This window comes from Triticum urartu, chromosome 7A (genome assembly GCF_056163025.1).
Source record: "Triticum urartu cultivar PI428250 chromosome 7A, HENAU_Tu73, whole genome shotgun sequence".
NCBI classification, from domain to species: Eukaryota; Viridiplantae; Streptophyta; class Magnoliopsida; order Poales; family Poaceae; genus Triticum; species Triticum urartu.
The window spans coordinates 95,871,786-95,891,293 of record NC_141879.1 but is presented as its reverse complement, the minus strand read 5'-3'; the positions used below and the strand labels follow the sequence as shown (position 1 = coordinate 95,891,293).

The following is a 19,508-nucleotide window of genomic DNA, read 5'->3' as shown; positions in this document are numbered from 1 at the left end:
ATTGATATGAACGAGGAGACGAGAAACTAATATCACCAGGAGGATAAAAGAACTTGGGTCAATAATAAGCACCATAAAAGCAACAATCCTTAGAAAAAGCTTTAGGTGAAATATAACCCAAGATAACTCCAACGAAGAGGTTGATGGATTTAAAATATCTCGTTCATGACAACATGTGAATCATGAAACATGAATTCAAATTATCAAGAATGACATAATACCACCTTCAATGATACGGAAGAAAGAATTGCACTCTGGATTACCATATGAAGAAAGCTTGAGCTTCTTAGAAAAGAATGTTGATGAACACTTCGAGAATGAATTAAATCCCTGATGAAACATCATGTAGAACCTTCATTAAGAACTCCGGTAATAAAAGAATTATCCAAAATAATTGAATGATGAAAAGAATAAGATTGAAGCCTCGCAATGATTTAGATAGAGATCTCCGTGATAATATAATTGAAAGAGGTTGGACTCCGGGAAAAGAGAAGATGAAACAAATGAAACCAAGAGTTTGAAGGGCCTCCGGAATAAGAATTAATCATTAGGATGAAACAAGAATAAGAATTACATTATGCGTATCCTTCACCAATTTAAATTGATGACAAACAACGGATTGCAAACAACTTATTCCCGTTGGAAGGATTAAGAGAGATATAGCGCAAACTTGGGAAGGTCTTCTATGAACCACCGGTAGGATTGACAACGAATAAATTGATAAGGAAGAGAACTCTTGAACGAACCACCGTTAGAATTAAAATAAACGAAGTAAAAGGATGAATCACCGGTTAGAATTAGCAAATGAATTAAGAAGCTTGAGAGAATTTAGATACAAGAGAACAAAGAGATCACGAGCTGATTGAAGATCACTAGAACGAAGGACCGGTAAGATTTGGGGAACGAGAGATGAAAGCTGAGAATGAATAAACCTGAATTGATGGACTCCGGATAACAAACTGAGAAGACTCTTGAATTACTCCGGATAGGTGAAAAGAATTCTCATGATCAAAAAAAATTACGAGAGGATGGCAACAAGCTAGAATCACGAATCTTGAAGAGAATGGAGCAAGATTAAAGAGAAACTCTTCTTCGGTCTTCAAATGTTGAGAATGACGATGAGAAACACCACCAAGAATTATTTAGACACTCCGGAAGAATCCAAACGAAGAGGTTGAGCCAACGATGAAGAGAATTTGAAAGATCTTGGAGAAAACATTTGACTGATGATAAATCATTCTTATGTCAAACTTCGAAAAGAATTTAGGATAGCTCCGGAAAAAATAAGAAGAGTCAGGTAAGATCCCGGGAAAAGACCTGTGGGTTAGGGCCCACTCAAAAGAAACACCGTTGAACAATTTAAAAGAGAGGTTGCACCGGTTGAATTAGATGACTTGAATGAGGGAACATCCTCGAAAGATCTTGAATGAATGCAGAGTGGAAAACACGAATCTTCTGAGATATCTTGAGCACTCCGGAACAATTAAATGGTGAGAAGTGAATGAATATGAGGTGCACCGGCATGAGAAGATATTTGAAATAAGGAAAAAGATATAATCAACACCGAAAGCTTGAATTGGTTCCACCGGAGAAGAAAAGAATGAAGAATGACGAACTAGAAGAACATCTCCTTGAGAACCACCGGGTAAATATATTGACGAAAAAGAATGGAGTGACTTCACATGAATTGAATGGATACCCGATGAAGAAATCTGGGTCCTCAAAGAAACAAAAAAAGGGAGGGAGGGTGGGAAAAAGAAAGACAACTTGGAGATGGATGAAACGAACGCCGTTGAGAGAGCTGATACTTGATCTTGCAGATGTTGAAATGATCGGATCCACTTGAGGAGAGACACACCGGTTGAAAAGAAATTGAAATGAGAAACTCGATGATCGAAAAGGATTAGTATTCACATAGGAATATGAGAACACCATTTGGGGAAGGTATGGAATCAACATTTGACTTCGAAGCAACTCGAATACCACAACTCAAAAACAAAAACAAAGGATTGGCTTGCAGAATAAGCCGGAACAAACATATGATAGAGATTTCGTCCGAAGTTTTCGTGGTGGGGCCTACACGGGCTCGATCGTACAGCACCATCATGTACAAGGCAGTGCACATGACATACGAAGCGTCCCCGAGTCAGCATAGCCAAGGACTCTTTAAGACACAACGAGACCATTGTAAAACCGACCGTGAATAGGCGGACCACTAGACGTCGAACCCCAATTTCATATCATACATCTGTCGGAAAGATATCCTAAGAGCTACTTGAATTCCCACCTATGAAACTCCCGAACCTTTCCGGTTATGCAATCAGGTGTTGGGGATACAGGGGAAGCATAATATCTCACCCAAACTAGCAAATCCTACATCCAGTTGTATCCATCCTTCAACACATAACCAAGAAACCTTCGGAAACCATCTACCTCAACCTTCGAAAAGCATCCGTTATACAAGTTATGGCGATACTCGCGAACTCCCACCCCAGTACTGGGTGGCGTCGAGGTTATCTCACCAACGAACTGCATAAAAGAGATTTTCGATGTCGGCGTACTAAACTCAGGTATTCCAGAACTGCAACGATAAAATTATGATGACAACACCTCAGAGCTCAACTCCCCAGGACACTTCCACTAAACCCCTGACAGGAGGCACCAAGACAATGTTCTCATCATAAAACCATCGGAACGATTCCAAGATACCCGCGTGATCCTAAAAAAAAATTAGTGAAATTTGAGAAGAGAAGAGTCAAAAATCTACGTCAGGATGCCTTACCAGAGCGATGAGCAGACTGGGAAGTAAAAAAGAATTCCTAAACTCTCCGATATATAATTCCTAAAAGACTCAAAACATTTTTTTCTAGACACAACTCGGCCGCTAAAAACGATCAAGCAATGGGGCTCCTAAGGTCGGGGAAGGCTCTGATACCAACTTGTAACACCCTCGATGCGACTATATCTCCCACGTGTCGAGGCACGACTTATAGGCATAATCGCATTGAAGGCATATGTCGTAAGTGAGGTAATCTTCACACAACCCATGTAATATAATAAGGGAAAGAGATACATAGTTGGCTTACAATCGCCACTTCACACAATTACATGAATAAAGCATTACATCATCCAGATACAATCAGGGCCCGACTACGGAGCCAAAATAAAAGAAGAACCCCAAATGCGACAAAAAGGCCCCCGATCGACCCCAACTGGGCTCCACTACTGATCAACTAGAACGAAACAACACAAAGGACAAGATCTTCATCGAGCTCCTCCTGAGCTTGGTTGCGTCAACTGCACGGTCTCATCGGCACCTGCAAGCTGGTTTTGCAAGTATCTGTGAGCCACAGGGGACTCAGCAATCTCTCACCCTCGCGATCAAGACTATTTAAGCTTATGGGTAAGGTAAAGGCATGAGGTGGAGCTGCAGCAAGCGACTAGCATATATGGTGGCTAACATACGCAAAAGAGAGCGAGAAGAGAAAGCAAAGCACGGTCGAGAATCTATGATCAAGAAGTGATCCTAGAACAACCTACGTCAAGCATAACTCCAACAATCGTGTTCACTTCCCGGCCCCCACCGGAAAGAGACCATCATGGTTACACACACGGTTGATTCATTTTAATTAAGTTAAGGTTCAAGTTATCTACAACCAGACATTAACAAATTCCCATCTGCCCATAACCGCGGGCACGGCTTTCGAAAGTTCAAATCCCTGCAGGGGTGTCCCAACTTAGCCCATGACAAGCTCTCACGGTCAACGAAGGAATAGACCTCCACCCGAGACATTCCGATCAGACTCGGTATCCCGGTACAACAAGACATTTCGACAGGGTAAAACTAAACCAACAACACCGCCCGAATGTGCCGACAAATCCCGATAGGAGCTGCACATATCTCTTTCTCAGGGCACACTCAGATTGTCCTAGGTACGGGTAGGCCAGCCCAGAGTTGCCCCTGGTGGCCACCGGTAGCTGACAGGTTGGACCAACACTCAGAGGAGCACTGGCCCGGGGGGGTTAAAATAAAGATGACCCTTGGGCTGGCCGACCCAAGGGAAAGAAAAAGGCTAGGTGACGAATGGTAAAACCAATGTTGGGCATTGCTGGAAGAGCTTTACTTAAGGCGAACTGTCAAGGGGTTCCCATAATAGGCCAACCGCGTAAGGGACGCAAAATCCGGGAACTTAACACCGATATGACGGAAACTAGGGCGGCAAGAGTGGAACAAAACACCAGGCATAAGGCCGAGCCTTCCACCCTTTACCAAGTATATAGATGCATTAAGATAACATAGCAACATAATGATATCCCAACAAGTAAATAAATGTTCCAACAAGGAACGGCCTCCAATCTTCACCTGCAACTAGCAACGCTATAAGAGGGTCTGAGCAAAGCGGTAACATAGCCAATCAATGGTTTGCTAGGACAATGGTGGGTTAGAGGTTTGACATGGCAATTTGGGAGGCTTGCAAGCAAGTGGTAGGCATCGCAGCAATGGCATAGCAAAAGAGCGAGCAAACTAGCATAGCAAAGATAGTAGTAATTTCGAGGGTATGATCATCTTGCCTGAAAATCCCGCAAGGAAGAAGAACGAGTCCATGAAGAAGACAAACGGACGTAGTCGAACGGTTCCTCACAAACGCGACGTTATCGGAACCAACCCGAAGAAGCAACACCGGAAAGAAAGCACACAACATAGTAAACAACCACGACATGAACATGGCATGATGCACAATCAAGTATGATGCATGTCCGGTTTAATGAAACATGGCATGGCAAAATGCACAAACAATCCTACAAATTAAGTGGAGCTCAATATGCAACTCCGTTGCATATTGACGAAACACCATGTGACTTATTTAGTTCGATCTTGTTTATGTACTCAGCAATATTAAATGTTGTTAAGCAAGTCAAGAGGTGAAAACATAACAAAACTATACCATCTAAACAATTTAAATGGGGCCGGATATAACAAACAACAAATCCGGTAAATCCCCATATGCACTTATCAATTTGGTGCAACAACAATTTTAAACATTTAAATGTTATTATCATGATGCGAATGACATGTGCAAGTTTTATGCAATTTTATTAAAAGTTGACAAGAGCATTAAGAAGCATTTGTCATCGTGGCGGAAACAAAAGGGGTGCCACAGCAACGATAACGAAACGGTGCCACGGCAACGTTCCGGTTCCCGTAACTCGATTGAGATACCGATGCAAAGGAGAAGTGTGCGGATGCGGGTCATGCGATAAACGGTGGGGTGCTCCCGGTTACCGGATTCCCACGGGTTAGCGGCAAACGAAGAGGACCGAGCAAGTGACAACTCGGACACGGTGCAGACAACGGGTGCATCTCAAACATCGCAAGCATTCGTTCACGGACGTCGTCTCGGGGTTATACCTTCAGAGCGTGCAAAGGGGACGGCTCTCGTTCGTAGAGGGAAGTAGGCGTTCTCGCGACGGCGGTAGTGGAAGTAGTCGTTCACGTTCGTTCGGAGAGGTACTTGCACCTTCGGTCTTGACGAATCCGAGGGCTTCGGGGTCGACGGTAGTGGTACACGTTTCGTAGACGTTCGAGCCATATCGGTAGCGGTACTTGACGAATCCCGAAACGGACTTGGCGTCTTCACGCGTAGGGATACTTGGCGCCTTCACGCGTAGGGATACTTGGCGTTTCCGGTTCGGTGGTCGTTCGGGCGCCGTATGCCGTGGTACTTGGCGTGCAACCAAAGATGGACTCCGGGTGTCTGTGTTGACCTGGCCACGACAAAGGCAGCAAGGCCAACGGGGCAGCCAGCTCGTCGGGGTCCGATGTAGGGACGGGCAGAACAGGCGGCGATGGTGTGGCAGAGGACGGCGGCTCCGGCGATGGACTTGGCGGCGGGGACGACCGGACGAGATCCCGCCGGATCCGAGGCCAGGGCGGCGGTATGGGGAGGCGGACGAGCTCCAGGACGGCAGCGAGGTCGGGCGTCCAAGGCGGCGGGTTGCTCCGACGGCGTCGAACGGCGATGACGAGAAATGGTTTCGGGAGGAGCTCCTCTCCCTGGGTCGATGAGGAGAGCGAGGAGGCTCAGGCACAAGGCCTCCTGTTCGGCTGCTTCGGCCACGAGGACGAGGAGGCGGGCACGCATGATGGAGCTCGGGCGCGCGAGAGGCCCGGCGAGGACGCGGCTTGAGCTGCAGCCATCCATGGCGCGGCGGCAGAGGAGGTTCTGTGCTCCGGCGAGGTGGGACTCCAGCGAGGGGTGGAGGAGGATTGGGGTCGAGCCGCGGCTTCCCCTGGCGGCGCAGTCGGGAGGAGGACGAGGGGGATCGAGAGAGATGACGGCGCTGAGGGGAAGCACGAGGGAGAGATCGAGAGGAGGGGGGTCGGCTCCCTGGCGGCTAGGGTTAGAGGTTAGGTGCAGCTGGGCCTAGGTGGCCGCGGGGATGGCTGGGCCTGGTTGGCCGGCCCAGAGGAGAGGGAGGCTGCTGGGCTCTCCACTCCCTCTCTCATATAACTTTAGCAGAAAAGACCAAAAAAAGAGAGGAAAAAAAAGAAAGGTTTAGGAAAAGATTTTGGACAAGGGGATAATTTTCACGGACTCAGAAAAAAATGTTCACGGTCCGGGAAAATAGAAAAAGGTCAAGTTTGAAAGATTAAATTCAAATTCCTTTGAATTTAATTCAAAAGGTTTGATCTAGGATAGGTTTTTTCGAAGTGCCCAAAAATGTTGAGAAATTAGGTGGAGCTCCGGAAAATGATGAAAGGACATGTGGCAAAGTTAGAGGCCAAGAGTTGAAATAATAAAAGGCTTTGGGATTTTTGCAAGTGTGTTAAGGTAATTCCACATAATGGGAATATAATTTATATAGCTCCCTAAAATATTGGGAGAATAAGTTTTAAAGAGTAATCACCATAGTGAATATCCCTCGATTTAAATGGACCGAAGATCCATGCAATTTATTTAGTTGAGTTAAGAAAAAAAAATGACATGATGGCATGATGCAATGCACATGATGCAAAGATGAAAGCGATGAACCAAACAAATCACACGACGAAACCCGGAAACCCTGGAAGGCATCTGAAGCTCCGGTCTTGGGGCGTTACATCCCCGAACCGGCAGTTGCCATATCGCTCGCCTTCTCCGCCATGGCTCCGCCCCTGGCAGTAAGCAGCGTCGCCGACCCGCGTCGAGGATGCGCCGTCGCAATCCCAGCCGCCGTCGGACCCTCGCCACCCCCAGCAGAAAACCCTAACCCTAGCGCTGGAGCACGATCGCCCTGCGTTCGCCCCCAACCGCCTTAGCGCTTTCCCTGTGGTGGACCCCGTGCACGCCTCATAATACTTCTGAACCGTGACATAGTATCTGCTGTACAATTATACTTTTGTGTATACATTTCCTTCCTTTTAGTACACTGTAGTTAATTAAGATTTGGTGTGTACCTTTTAAATTGGCTCAACACTGAAACTAAATTAAAACCAAATCAGGTTTTTTTAGACAATAAAAACAAATCAGGTGCTAGTCAATCTAAGTTATCAAATTTTTGCCAACCCGGCGGCTCCAAACCAAATGGAGGCCCAACAATTTTGCTAAATTTCGGATAGGTACAATGGTTTTAATTCAGACGATAATAACTTCACCAACATTTTGGTCATGCCCTTGCTTTGGTCATGCCAAAATTTTGGTTGGGCTAATCGGGGCACAAACCAAACACACCCGTTAACCTTGACTGGAGTATTGTCAAAAAAAAAAAACCTTGAGTAGTTTATTGTCCAGAGCATGGAGAATTGACGAATGACGACCCCGTTGGAGCACCGGAATCGCCGTCAAATCTCATCCCGAGCAGTAGCAGGGGGCTGCCTCAATCCCCTCCGGCGGCGTGCCTCCATCCATCCCCTCCGGCCTCTCACCCCGACAGAACACCGGCGGCCGTAAGTTTCTTCCTCACCTACCTCTTTCGTAGTTAATTTCTTCCCGATTTTCCGGATCCGCGACGTCTTAGGCTTCTTCCTCCCTCGGATTTCCCCGTCACTCCTCGGATTGATTCCCCTGCAGTTCAAGTTCCGGCCGGTGTCGGAGACGAAACGGCCTATATTTAGATGGAGGAGAGGGCGGAGGAGATCTGAGCAAGCCGAGGTTGCGCGCGCGCGATGGGGAAAAAGCTACCCCCTTCTACTCCGGCCTCGTCATGGACGGAGACGGCGGGAAGGCGGCGCAAAGGCCCCTCCTTGGCCCCGCTCTCTGCCTGCAAGCGCCGGCGGACCCCTGAGGCAAGCGGCTGGGCTTCCCTCCCCACCGATGTAGTTCACCTCGTCACCAGCCGCCTGCTGGCCGACGACGTGGTGGACTACATCGTCTTCCGGGCCGTCTGCTCCGGCTGGCGCAGCTGCACGAGCGACGCGCGCGACCCCACCCTGCGCAAACCGGACCTCCTGCCGCGCGGCTGGGTCGCCCTCTGCGACGGCGACGGGGTACGCCCGGACGACGCCGGCGAGATCAGCTTCTTCCACACACAGACGGCCAGGCGCCTCCGCGTCCGCCTGCCGGAGCTCCGGCGCCACAGGATCGTCGGCTTCACCCAAGGACTGATCATTCTTCTGAACAAACGCACCACCGCCGTGCGGGTGCTGCATCCCTTCACACGGGTCGTGGTCGACCTCCCGTCCCTCGTCCCCGTGTTCCACGACGCCGTCAGGAACCGGAACTCTCTGCTTGAACAAACGCACCACCGCCGTGCGGGTGCTGCATCCCTTCACACGGGTCGTGGTCGACCTCCCGTCCCTCGTCCCCGTGTTCCACGACGCCGTCAGGAACCGGAACTCTCTGCTTGACATGAATGCCGCGGTCTGCAGCGCGTCCACGACCTCCATTGCCGTGGTGGCCTGGTTCCTGTGGACGCGCGTGGTGATCGGCGCCGAGGCTGGCCGCCCAACTTGGGAGGTCCTCCACCGAGGGCTTTTCCTTAGGAGCATCCTGCCCTTCCAAGGAAGGCTTTACGCCACCGTCGCCATGGGTGGCTCAAGAGAGATCATGCAGCTGTACCCGAGATCACCACATCCTGTGCTTGCTCATGTTCCAAATGATTTCGGTAATCCGAGCCTATGCAACTACTTCCTCGTAGAGTCCGGTGGACAAGTGCTGCTTGCTGTCCACCATTTAACCGGGCAACATTGTGGCGTGGAGCCCTTACAGCAAAATGCCTATAGGCTATTTGCGTTGGACATCGACCGCGGTGAACTGATCCCAGTGAACTGCCTCGGTGGCCACGCGCTGTTCCTCAACAGGGATCGGTGCCTCTCTGTTTCGGCGAGGGACCTCCCATCTGTGAGCAGCAATTCCATTTACTTCTCTTTGCACCGTGACCCTGTTGTGGTGCACTCCATAAGGATAGGTTTCTCTGAGCGGCTAGCAGTGTCATGCCAAATACATGACGGGAAGGATAGGATCCGACCCTCCATGCGCCCTTTCACCATTGCCGACCATCTTCTAACCTACTGCCATCCTCATGAGTGGTAAGTCTGTTTTTTCTTAATTTTTCTTCTTTGCATCTATCATGTGTGATACTAACATTATGATTGTCTTCTCTTCCCCTATGAAGGACAAAAGGACTCATGTTTCATGAGTACCACTCTATACCTGAATCTTTCGAGGAATTGACGACGAACATCAAGGCAAAAAATTCTGAACTACGGATTCCTCGCATTGCGGTTCGTTGATTGGAAGGAAGAAACAGGGCCACAACACTTCACACTAGCCAGTGAATAATGCCAATAGACAGTCGACCCATAATTCCCTTGCTGGCTCAGTTGGGATCTATGTGTGGCTAGGTCAATTCGTTGGTGGCTCCCAACGCAACGTGCACGAATCTTTTGAATTTGGTTAGGCAGCAGTTTGTCTATGCTATGCATATAACGGTGGTTCATATCTGAGGTCTGGCAAATAGATTGGATCTGTCGAACATGGGCTCATTGCAACCTATAAGGATATAAACAATGTGATAATTATCGGATTCACTTCCCCTTTAATCTGCATGCTGTTTAGGATCAAATTGCATATGATGTTTGTACTTGAATGAGGCAACTTGCGATTAGCAGAATCCTACTAATGTCTCTGTTATCAGCATTTATGGCCTTATTTTGATGTTTTTAAACCATATACTCGTATGACTGAAGAGCCTTATTATCTTTTTCTGTATGTGAATAACAATGCTGAGTTGTGGAAACATATGCAGAAGGGCGAAAAATCTGGTGTTTGTTTGGATTCTTGAGACATCGGCATGTTTAACTATGATTATGTTCAAATATATCGGTTGTTAGGATAAGGAAAAAAAATCCAACCTCAACACAATCTAAAGGTGTGCTGTTCTCATGAAGAGTTGTTGTATTTTATCATGTAAAGTAGCTATTTATGTTGTAACCTGTAGCACAACTTGTCTTGGTTACTGACGGTGCTAAAGGAAAAATGTGATGATTAGAAGTTGTGTCCGTTGGTAACCTCTGAGAAATGTCTAATCCTTGTGGAAATTTTGTTGGAAAAATGTGATGTGAGGAGTACATATCTTTTGTTGGAAATTTTATCTCTTGTTAATACTTGCTAAAATATGCCCTTGTTCTTTTTTTTAGGAATGAACATATTCTAGTTAGAATTGGTGCCCAGCAATATGGCTAGTACCACACCACCCAAACCGAGAAAGAGACAGGTGCCCTCACAGCATCTCTAGCAGACCCCGCATAGCGGAAATGTAAAACGGAGTGCTCGGCCGGCGCAGGAATCAGATGTGTTTTTATCTGAATTTGACACATATGCCACATATTTAGAATTACTAATTAAATATAAGATAAAATTTCAATATTACAATACCACAATCATCCAAATTACAATAATTATTGAAATCACCGAAGCAAACTAAATAATTCAATACAAAACTTGTCCCGAATACAAATCACACATGAATTAACTGAAATGAATGCAAAAATGGAATGTGTTACCGCCCAGCCCTTTGCCAATAATGCTCAATGAGATCCTCCTGAAGCTGAAAGTGGGTGTTTGCATTTTCAATCTCCCGATAGGTCTGAAGAAATGCTCTAATGCGGTTAGGGTCTCTAACTGGTTTGACACGGCTACCAACATTGTCATAGAAGAACTCTAAATTCATGCCTCTCTCATCTTCAAGAATCATATTGTGAAGAATAACACAACATGTCATGATGTTTTCAAGGATCGCTTGTCCCAAAAAACGAGCAGGACGACGAACAATGGCAAACCTAGATTGCAAAACCCTGAATGCTCTTTCAATATTTTTTCGGGCTGCCTCTTGTACCCTTGCAAATTCACATTGTTTCCTAGTTTTGGGGTCTCTGATACTCTTAACAAATGTGCACCAACAAGGGTAGATACCATGTGCAAGATAGTACCCCTTTGTGTAGTCATGCCCATCGATAGTGTAGTTGCAAGCAGAAGCATCACCACTAGCAATCCTAGCAAACAAATGAGACAATTGCAACACATTGATATTATTGAGAGTACCCCGCATACCAAAAAAAGCAATGTCAAATCCATAAATCCTCGGATGATACGGCCTCTAGCACAATTGTTGCATCACGAGACTTGCCACAATACATTTCCTGCCATGCCTTCGGGCAGTTTTTCCAAGTTCAATGCATACAATCAATGCTTCCTAGCATGCCAGGCCAACCTCTTCTCTCACTTGATGCCATAAACTTTTTTATGTCTTCCTCGTCGGGTGCCCGAAGATATTCAGGACCACAGACACGGATGATCACTTTGGCAAACGTACGCACTGCCTCAATTGCAGTATCTTCACCAATGCAAAGGTACTCGTCGGCATAGTCATCCGGAATGCCGTATGCAATTACCCGCAGAGCTGTCGAGATTTTTTTTAATATGCACTGAATCCCTTCAAGCCCGCGGCATTTCTTCTTTGAGTAAAATACCGACAATTGGCCTCTCAAAAGCTTGCACTATTTTTACAAAGGGGGATCGACGCATTCGGTACCTTCTCCGGAAGAGGTGCGGCGGATATATTGGATTGTCCGCGAAGTAATCTTGCATCAACATCTCATTCCCGAGATGGCGATTTCAAGGAATGCAAAGACGGCCGACGGTCGATCCTCGCCGTCTCTTTCGGTTCTCATCTTCATTCTCCTTCACGGCGAGGGCCATCACCAACATCTGCTGTCGATGGTTCTCAAGCAGCGTCTCAACATCCGAGTCGTCCGAATCCTCAAGAAAAAACCTCCTGCGAGGGCTCAATTCCATCTAAATTCACAAATACGAAATCACATCCCAAAGCACAAGCACAAGTACTCACCGACGGCTCGGGGCGGTGGCTCTGTGGCGGTCGATCCCGGGGCGGCGACGGCGACTAAGGGCGGCTCGTGGCGGTGGCTCTGCGGCAGTCGATCCCGGGGCGGCGACGGTGACTAGAGGCGGCTCGGCTCAGCGAATCAGGGGAGCCGGTGAAGCAGCTAGGTGGAACAGGGTGAGGGGTGCCCCCGCGGCATGATTCCGTCCGCAGATATGGCCGGAATTGCCGGCAGCCGACGGGGGGAACCAATGGCGGGCGGCTGCGGAAGGGGCTGGGGAATGGGCGCGCGGGCTGAAATGTCCCTCTCGCCAACCGCTTTCTGGAATACAGGGCACCGTCGGGTCGACGGGGAAACCTGCGTTTGCGAGTTGGAGATGGGATTTTACCGCGCCCCTCAAATTTGTTTACGTGTCCAACGACAGTGTTTGATCGGACAGCATTTTTCGCGCGGACCCATATTTTAACGGTTATTTTACGGGTCGGGGCATTATACATGGTCTGGTATAGATGCTCTGAAGCCAAATTGGGCTGGAGTATGCACAACCCGCAAAGTCGTATTGTTCAGTTCCGCCTCCTACCGGTAATAATCTTACCATTCCATATCTGCTTTAAGATTCGATCAAAAAAAAGCACCTTTTTTTTTTGCTATACAAACTGAATATCCAGTCTAATACAGCTACTATCCCACTCCATTTGTCAGGCATTAATGTTACAGCTCACTCTCTTTTCTCAGACACACACGCATGCATGTCTTTTCGCTCTTCATTGTAAACAAATCCATGGACTCTTTTCATCTTGACAAGTTAAACACATTTATATATTTTAAAATTTAAGTTCGTTTTTGAAATAATTTATATATTTGAACTCCTGACGCCAAGACCTTTAGAAGTTAACTAATATTGGATATATATCAAACACGTGTAATGTGCAATTGATTATTCCAAACTATGAAACAATTTATTTGAAAACAATTAAATAGTTTTTGAGTAATGTGCAATTGAAATATATGTTTTCTGTGAAACAAGCGAGCGAAAAGTGAAAAGTAGGTTTTGAATTGTGAAATGTGCAATTGATATATTATTCTTGCGAAAGAAGACAGTGAAAAGTGAAATGTTAGTTCTGAATTGTGAAATAGTAAGCACAGAAGCTGAAATACATTGTTCACATTTTCAAATAACCAGTTTCACAATCGTATATTATAATTTCATTTTCTGTACTTATTGTTTCATAATTCTGAAATATGTTATTAACTTGTTTCAGTTTTTTCAAGTGAAATATGTTAGTTCCACATACGAAATGTGAAATGTTGAAATTTAAATGTGCTTGAAATGTATCCAAGATCGGTCTAGTTTTAAAGGTATTGGGGTCAAGAGTTCAAATATATAAATTATTTCAAATACAAAATTATGGTTTAAAAGATAAGAATGTTTTCAGTTTGCTACTCCCTCCATCCCATAATATAAGAACGTTTTTCAAGCTAACATACCTTGAAAAACGTTCTTATATTACGGAACAGAGGGAGTAAGATGTAATAAAGTCTATGGATTTGTTTGCAAGGGAGACAGAAGAGGTTGATGTATGCACGTCCCTGTGTGACAAAAAGTAGTACTCCAGACCCGTTAGACTGACAAAAGTAGTACTGTGTTGGTGGACCACCTACTGAAATACCAATATTTCATAAACTATGGAAACTTTGTATACAACACAATATTTAATACGGTACAAGGTGTCACTAGTTAATTGGCTCGCCAGTCGCCGGTACATAGCTGAACCACGCAATTTTACTTTTGGATACGCAACCTTAAAAGCGCTATTTGTTCCAACTTCAATTGGATTCCAATCACCCTGGATTCACTTCAGTGGCATAAGATTCTGTTTGTTTCAATTCTGATTGGTGTCAAATCACCTGTAGATAAGCTTCAGTGGTGAACCTGATTCTGATTCTATGAATAAGCTTCACCACCGAAGGCCCCATTTGTTTTAGCTTTAGAGACCAGATTCAACTTTGCCATGCCTGTGAAGCTGAATCTGGAATTTGAAACAAAAACTATTTCAAATCAGCTTTGCCAATGAAACCAACATTGCTAGTGAAACTGAGAGGCTGTTTGGTTCCCGGCCATCGGTTGCCACGCCAAACGTGTGGCGAGCCACAACCTCCTAGGCGTGCGTTTGATTTTCTACTGAAGTTTGGCTCGCCACAATCTATACGGGCTTCTGCAGCAGAATTTTTTTGCCTAAGTTGCGGCGCTCGTTTTGCTCGCCACAGTTTCTGCGGCGCGCCACAGGTGTGGCCAACGCCTAACCTTAGTCATGGCAAATTAAGTCCCAAACCAAACAGGCCCTGAATCTAGACTCTAAAATAACACATCTTCAAGATGGTTTGTTCCATTGGAAATGTTTATTATGAGCCGGCTCTTATTGTCAGTGTGCTCGGATTAGCACAAATATGAGCTAGGCTAACCTTTTCTTTTTGATAGCTAGATTTTTTGGAATAAAAAAGATGGTGTATTTGGATTTGATCTAAGAAGTATGTGGCCAATGATTTGGATGCTTGTAGAAGTTGCTTCCACAGTTGGGCTTGCTACGTAAAACAACCCACATAGCCTAGTTAATCACAACACTCCACAAAATCTCTAAAAATAGCTGCCCTCAAGAAGAAATGAAGAAGAGTTGTTCGACAACGATCCTTATCTATCAATTCATGAAATTGGAGTTTGATGTTGTGTTGTAAACGAAATCTTCAGAGAAATGGAAGACATGTAGAGTATAGATTAGTTAGAATGTTGGGCCCTGGTAGCAGGATCGGTTTTTCTTAAGTGTTCATCCAACACCAATACTCAAAGTAACCACACATATCACAATAAGTGTTAGGCATGATCACACGTTACCAATCCCTTACATCTCTCCCGCCTGAGGTGGACTACTTGCGCACATGAGAGGGATCACAAAAAACACAAAGACCGATAAACGAAAATCATCTCGATAGTATTGTAATAGACTAATAGTTACAACAAGATGAATTATTATCTTTATGCTGATCTCCGAGTGAAAGTATGAATAGAGATTACAAATATCTAATCTCACAAGAAACACAAAGATCGATAAACAGAAATCATTTCGGTAGTATTGTAATAGTTATAGTCCATCTTGTTGATGGAGGAACAATAATTCTAAGGGTACGGATTTGTTATGCGTTGGTTACGGACCCCCGCCCCCTACCAGCTAATTCTCTCGGACCCCTGAGTTTCACTAGGTGACCCCATACCTCCCTCCATTCCAATAAGATGTGCTCCACGCCAGTCCGTATGATGAATTCCCGTAAAAAAGGCATATAGCTCTAGCATTGCTCATGGATGAATCCGGATATATCTAAGTGAAGCAACTCCCCTTGAATCTCTTCTCCCCTCTTCTCCTTCAGTTTCATGGTAGATGTGATTGTTGATTGTGTTGCCCCCTTCATGAAAGAGGTGAGTTTTGAAGTGATGAAGGCGAGGCCAGTGCGCATGAGCGATTGCGCTCATAACAGTGCTCAGGTTGTGTTCTATTTACCTCTCTTTTTAAATAGAAAAGTTGTTCGTCTCCTCTTATAATCCTTAATCTTGAGTTTGATCTCCTTAAAATTCCTAAAAACTTACGATCATAGCCAACAACCAAGTTTCTCCATTTTGTTTTACAAATATGAAATAAACTAAGACCGAAAGCTGGCGACAATCCTAGTAGAACAATCGTCGCGCCCCTTGTCGAGCCCGCCGCAGAAACCTAGCATGACCCGTATATAGCCGCACTGTCACCCTCCGCCGCAGCAGCACTCACCGATGCTTGCTCCACAACCCAGTGAAATGTGTAACCGTTTATTTGGAAATATACAATTGAAATATATTTTTTATGAAACAAGCCAGTGAAAGTTGAAATGTAGGCTCTGAATTGTGAAATAGTAACCACGGAAAGTGAAATTCTAAGGTATCATTGTGAAATTGATTATTTGGAAATACGAAGCAATTTATTTCAAAAGAGCGAAACTGGTTATTTGAGAAATTTACAATTGAAATAGATGTTATTTTTTTGAAACAGCCAGTGGAAAGTGAAATGTTGGTTTTGAATTGTGAAATAGTAAGCACATAAAGTGAATTATAATGTATCATTATGAAATTGATTATTCAAAACTATGAAACAATTTATTTGAAAACAATGAAATAGGTTTTGAGTAATGTGCAATTGAAATATATGTTTTTTGTGAAACAAGCGAGCGAAAAGTGAAAAGCAGGTTTTGAATGGTGAAATGTGCAATTGATATATTATTCTTGCGAAAGAAGACAGTGAAAAGTGAAATGTTAGTTCTAAATTGTGAAATAGTAAGCATGGTGAAAACATTGATCATATTTTCAAATAATCAGTTTCACAATTGTATATTATAATTTTATTTTCTGTGCTTATTATTTCATAATTCTGAAATATGTTATTAACTTGTTTCAGATTTTTCAAGTGAAATATGTTAGTTCCACATACGAAATGTGAAATGTGCTTGAAATGTATCCAAGATTAGTCTGGTTTTAAAGGTATTGACGTCAAGAGTTCAAATATATAAAATATTTCAAATACGAAATTATGGTTTAAAAGATAAGAATGTTTTTAGTTTGCTAACATGTAATAAAGTCTATAGATTTGTTTGCAAGGGAGAGAGAAGAGGTTAATGTATGCACGTCCCTATCTGACAAAAAGTAGTACTCCAGACCTGTTAGACTGACCAAAGTAGTACTTTGTTGGTGGACCACCTACTAAAATACCAATATTTCATAAACAGTGGAAACTTTGCATACAACACAATATTTATATAGTATTTAATACGGTACGAGGTGTCACTAGTTAATTGGCTGGCCAGTCGCCGGTACATTGCGGAACCGCAATTTTACTTTTGGATGCGCAACCTTAAAAGCCCTATTTGTTCCAACTTCAATTGGATTCCAATCACCCTGGATTCACTTCAGTGGCATAAGATTATGTTTGTTTCAACTTTGATTGTTGTCAAATCACCTGTAGATAAGCTTCAGCGGTGAACCTGATTCTGATTCTATGAATCAGCTTTACCACCGAAGGCCCCATTTGTTTTAGCTTTAGAGACCAGATTCAACTTTGCCTTGCCTGTGAAGCTGAATCTGAGATTTGAAACAAAAACTATTTGAAATCAGCTTTGCCAATGAAGCCAACATTGCTAATGAAACTGAATCTAGACTCTGAAACAAACAACCATCTGGTTTATTTTAGCTCCATGAGTAGCATCTAATATTCATTTGAAAAGACCGTGGCAACCCACGGGCGTTCTACTAATACTGATAGTTGGAATCAAGAGATCAGTCAATACCAATTTTCCGTAGCCTCGACAACATCCTCACATTGGCCTTCTCCTGCATCCAATTCCTCTACACCATGCAACCCCCCCACCCGGCTAGCCTCTCTACCCCGTCCGCCTCGCGTGGTCGTTTAAAACTCTAAAACAACACATCTTCAATATGGTTTGTTCCATTGGAAATGTTTAATATGAGCCGGCTCTTATTGTCAGTGTGCTCGGATTAGCACAAATATGAGCTAGGCTAACCTTTTCTTTTTGATAGCTGGTTTTTTGGAATAAAAAAGATGGCGCGTTTGGATTTGATCTAAGAAGTAGATGGTCAATGATTCGGATGCTTGTAGAAGTTGCTTCCACAGTTGGGCTTGCTACGTAAAACAACCAACATAGCCCAGTTAATCACAACACTACACAAAATCTCTGAAAATAGCTGCCCTGCAGAAGAAATGAAGAAGAGCTGTTTGACATCGATCCTTATCTATCAATTCATGATATTGGAGTTTGATGTTGTGTTGTAAACGAAATCTTCAGAGAAATGGAAGACATGTAGAGTATAGATTAGTTAGAATGTTGGGCCCTGGTAGCAAGAACGGTTTTGCTTAAGTGTTCATCCAACACCAATACTCAAAGTAACCGCACATATTACAATAAGTGTTAGGCACGATCACACGTTACCAATCCCCTACATCTCTCCTGCCTGAGGTGGACTACTCGCGCACATGAGAGGGATCACAAAAAACACAAAGATCGATAAACGGAAATCATCTCGATAGTATTGTAATAGTTACAACAAGATGAATTATTATCTTTATCCCGATCTCCGAGTCAAAGTATGACTAGAAATTACAAATATCTAATCTCACAAGAAACACAAAGATGGATAAACGGAAATCATTTCGATAGTATTGTAATAGTTATAGTCCATCTTGTTGATGGGGGAACAATAATTCTGAAGCTACGGATTTGTTATGCGTTGGTTACGGACCCTCGCCCCCTACCAGCTAATTCTCTCGGACCCCTGAGTTTCACGAGGTGACCCAATACCTCCCTCCATTCCAATAAGATGTGCTCCACGCTGGTTCGTATGATGAATTCCCGTAAAAAAGGTATGTAGCTCTAGCATTGCTCATGGAGGAATCCGGATGGATCTAAGTGAAGCAACTCCCCTTGAATCTCCTCTCCCCTCTTCTCCTTCAGTTTCATGGTAGATGTGATTGTTGATTGTGTTGCCCCCTTCACAAAAGAGGTGAGTTTTGAAGTGATGAAGGCGATGCTAGTGGGTATGAGCGATTGCGCTCATAACAGTGCTCGGCTTGTGTTCCATTTACCTTCCTTTTTAAATAGGAAAATTGTTCGTCTCCTCTTATAATCCTTAATCTTGAGTTTGATTTCCTTAAAATGCCTAAAAACTTGCGATCATAGCCAACAACCAAGTTTCTCCGAATTTTTACAAATATGAAATAAACTGAGACCGAAAGCTGGTGAAAATCCTAATGGAACATTCGTTGCGCCCCTTGCCGAGCCTGCCGCAGAAACCTAGCATAACCCGTATATAGCCGCACCGTCACCCTCCGCTGCAGCAGCACTCACCGACGCCTGCTCCACAACCCATCCATGGCCGCCCTCCGCAGCGCCGTCGTCCTCCATAGTTGTCAGCCGCCGCCGCCACAATCGGTAGGGTTGGGAGCGAGATGCCAGTTCTGCTTTCTTTTTCCCGTGCTATACAACAACGACATTGGTGTCCATATCTCAAAGAACCGGCCGCTCATTTTAGAGAATTGAACGGTTGAGGGTAACGGGAAGTGGCGAAAGTTTCATAAAAGGGCATGAAAATTAGACC

The 19,508-nt window shown here is 44.5% G+C and overlaps 1 protein-coding gene across 1 annotated transcript; it reads left to right on the top strand.

The window, feature by feature from the left end:
* Positions 1–7,735: 7,735 nt before the first annotated feature.
* On the top strand, positions 7,736–10,159 carry LOC125521950 (F-box protein At2g26160-like). The gene is made up of 4 exons (XM_087535575.1): positions 7,736–7,927; positions 8,052–8,700; positions 8,813–9,508; positions 9,595–10,159. The coding sequence occupies exons 2-4, from the start codon at positions 8,147–8,149 to the stop codon at positions 9,710–9,712; spliced, it is 1,368 nt and encodes a 455-aa protein (XP_087391701.1). The 5' UTR covers positions 7,736–7,927; positions 8,052–8,146; the 3' UTR covers positions 9,713–10,159.
* The last annotated feature ends 9,349 nt before the right edge of the window (positions 10,160–19,508 follow it).

Excerpts from the sequence above, each read along its gene's own strand:
- LOC125521950 (XM_087535575.1), top strand. The coding sequence starts at position 8,147 with ATGGGGAAAAAGCTACCCCCTTCTACTCCGGCCTCGTCATGGACGGAG. Across the intron at positions 8,701-8,812 it reads GACGCCGTCAGGAACCGGAA|GAACTCTCTGCTTGACATGA; the intron begins CTCTCTGCTTGA and ends CGTCAGGAACCG. Across the intron at positions 9,509-9,594 it reads TACTGCCATCCTCATGAGTG|GACAAAAGGACTCATGTTTC; the intron begins GTAAGTCTGTTT and ends TCCCCTATGAAG.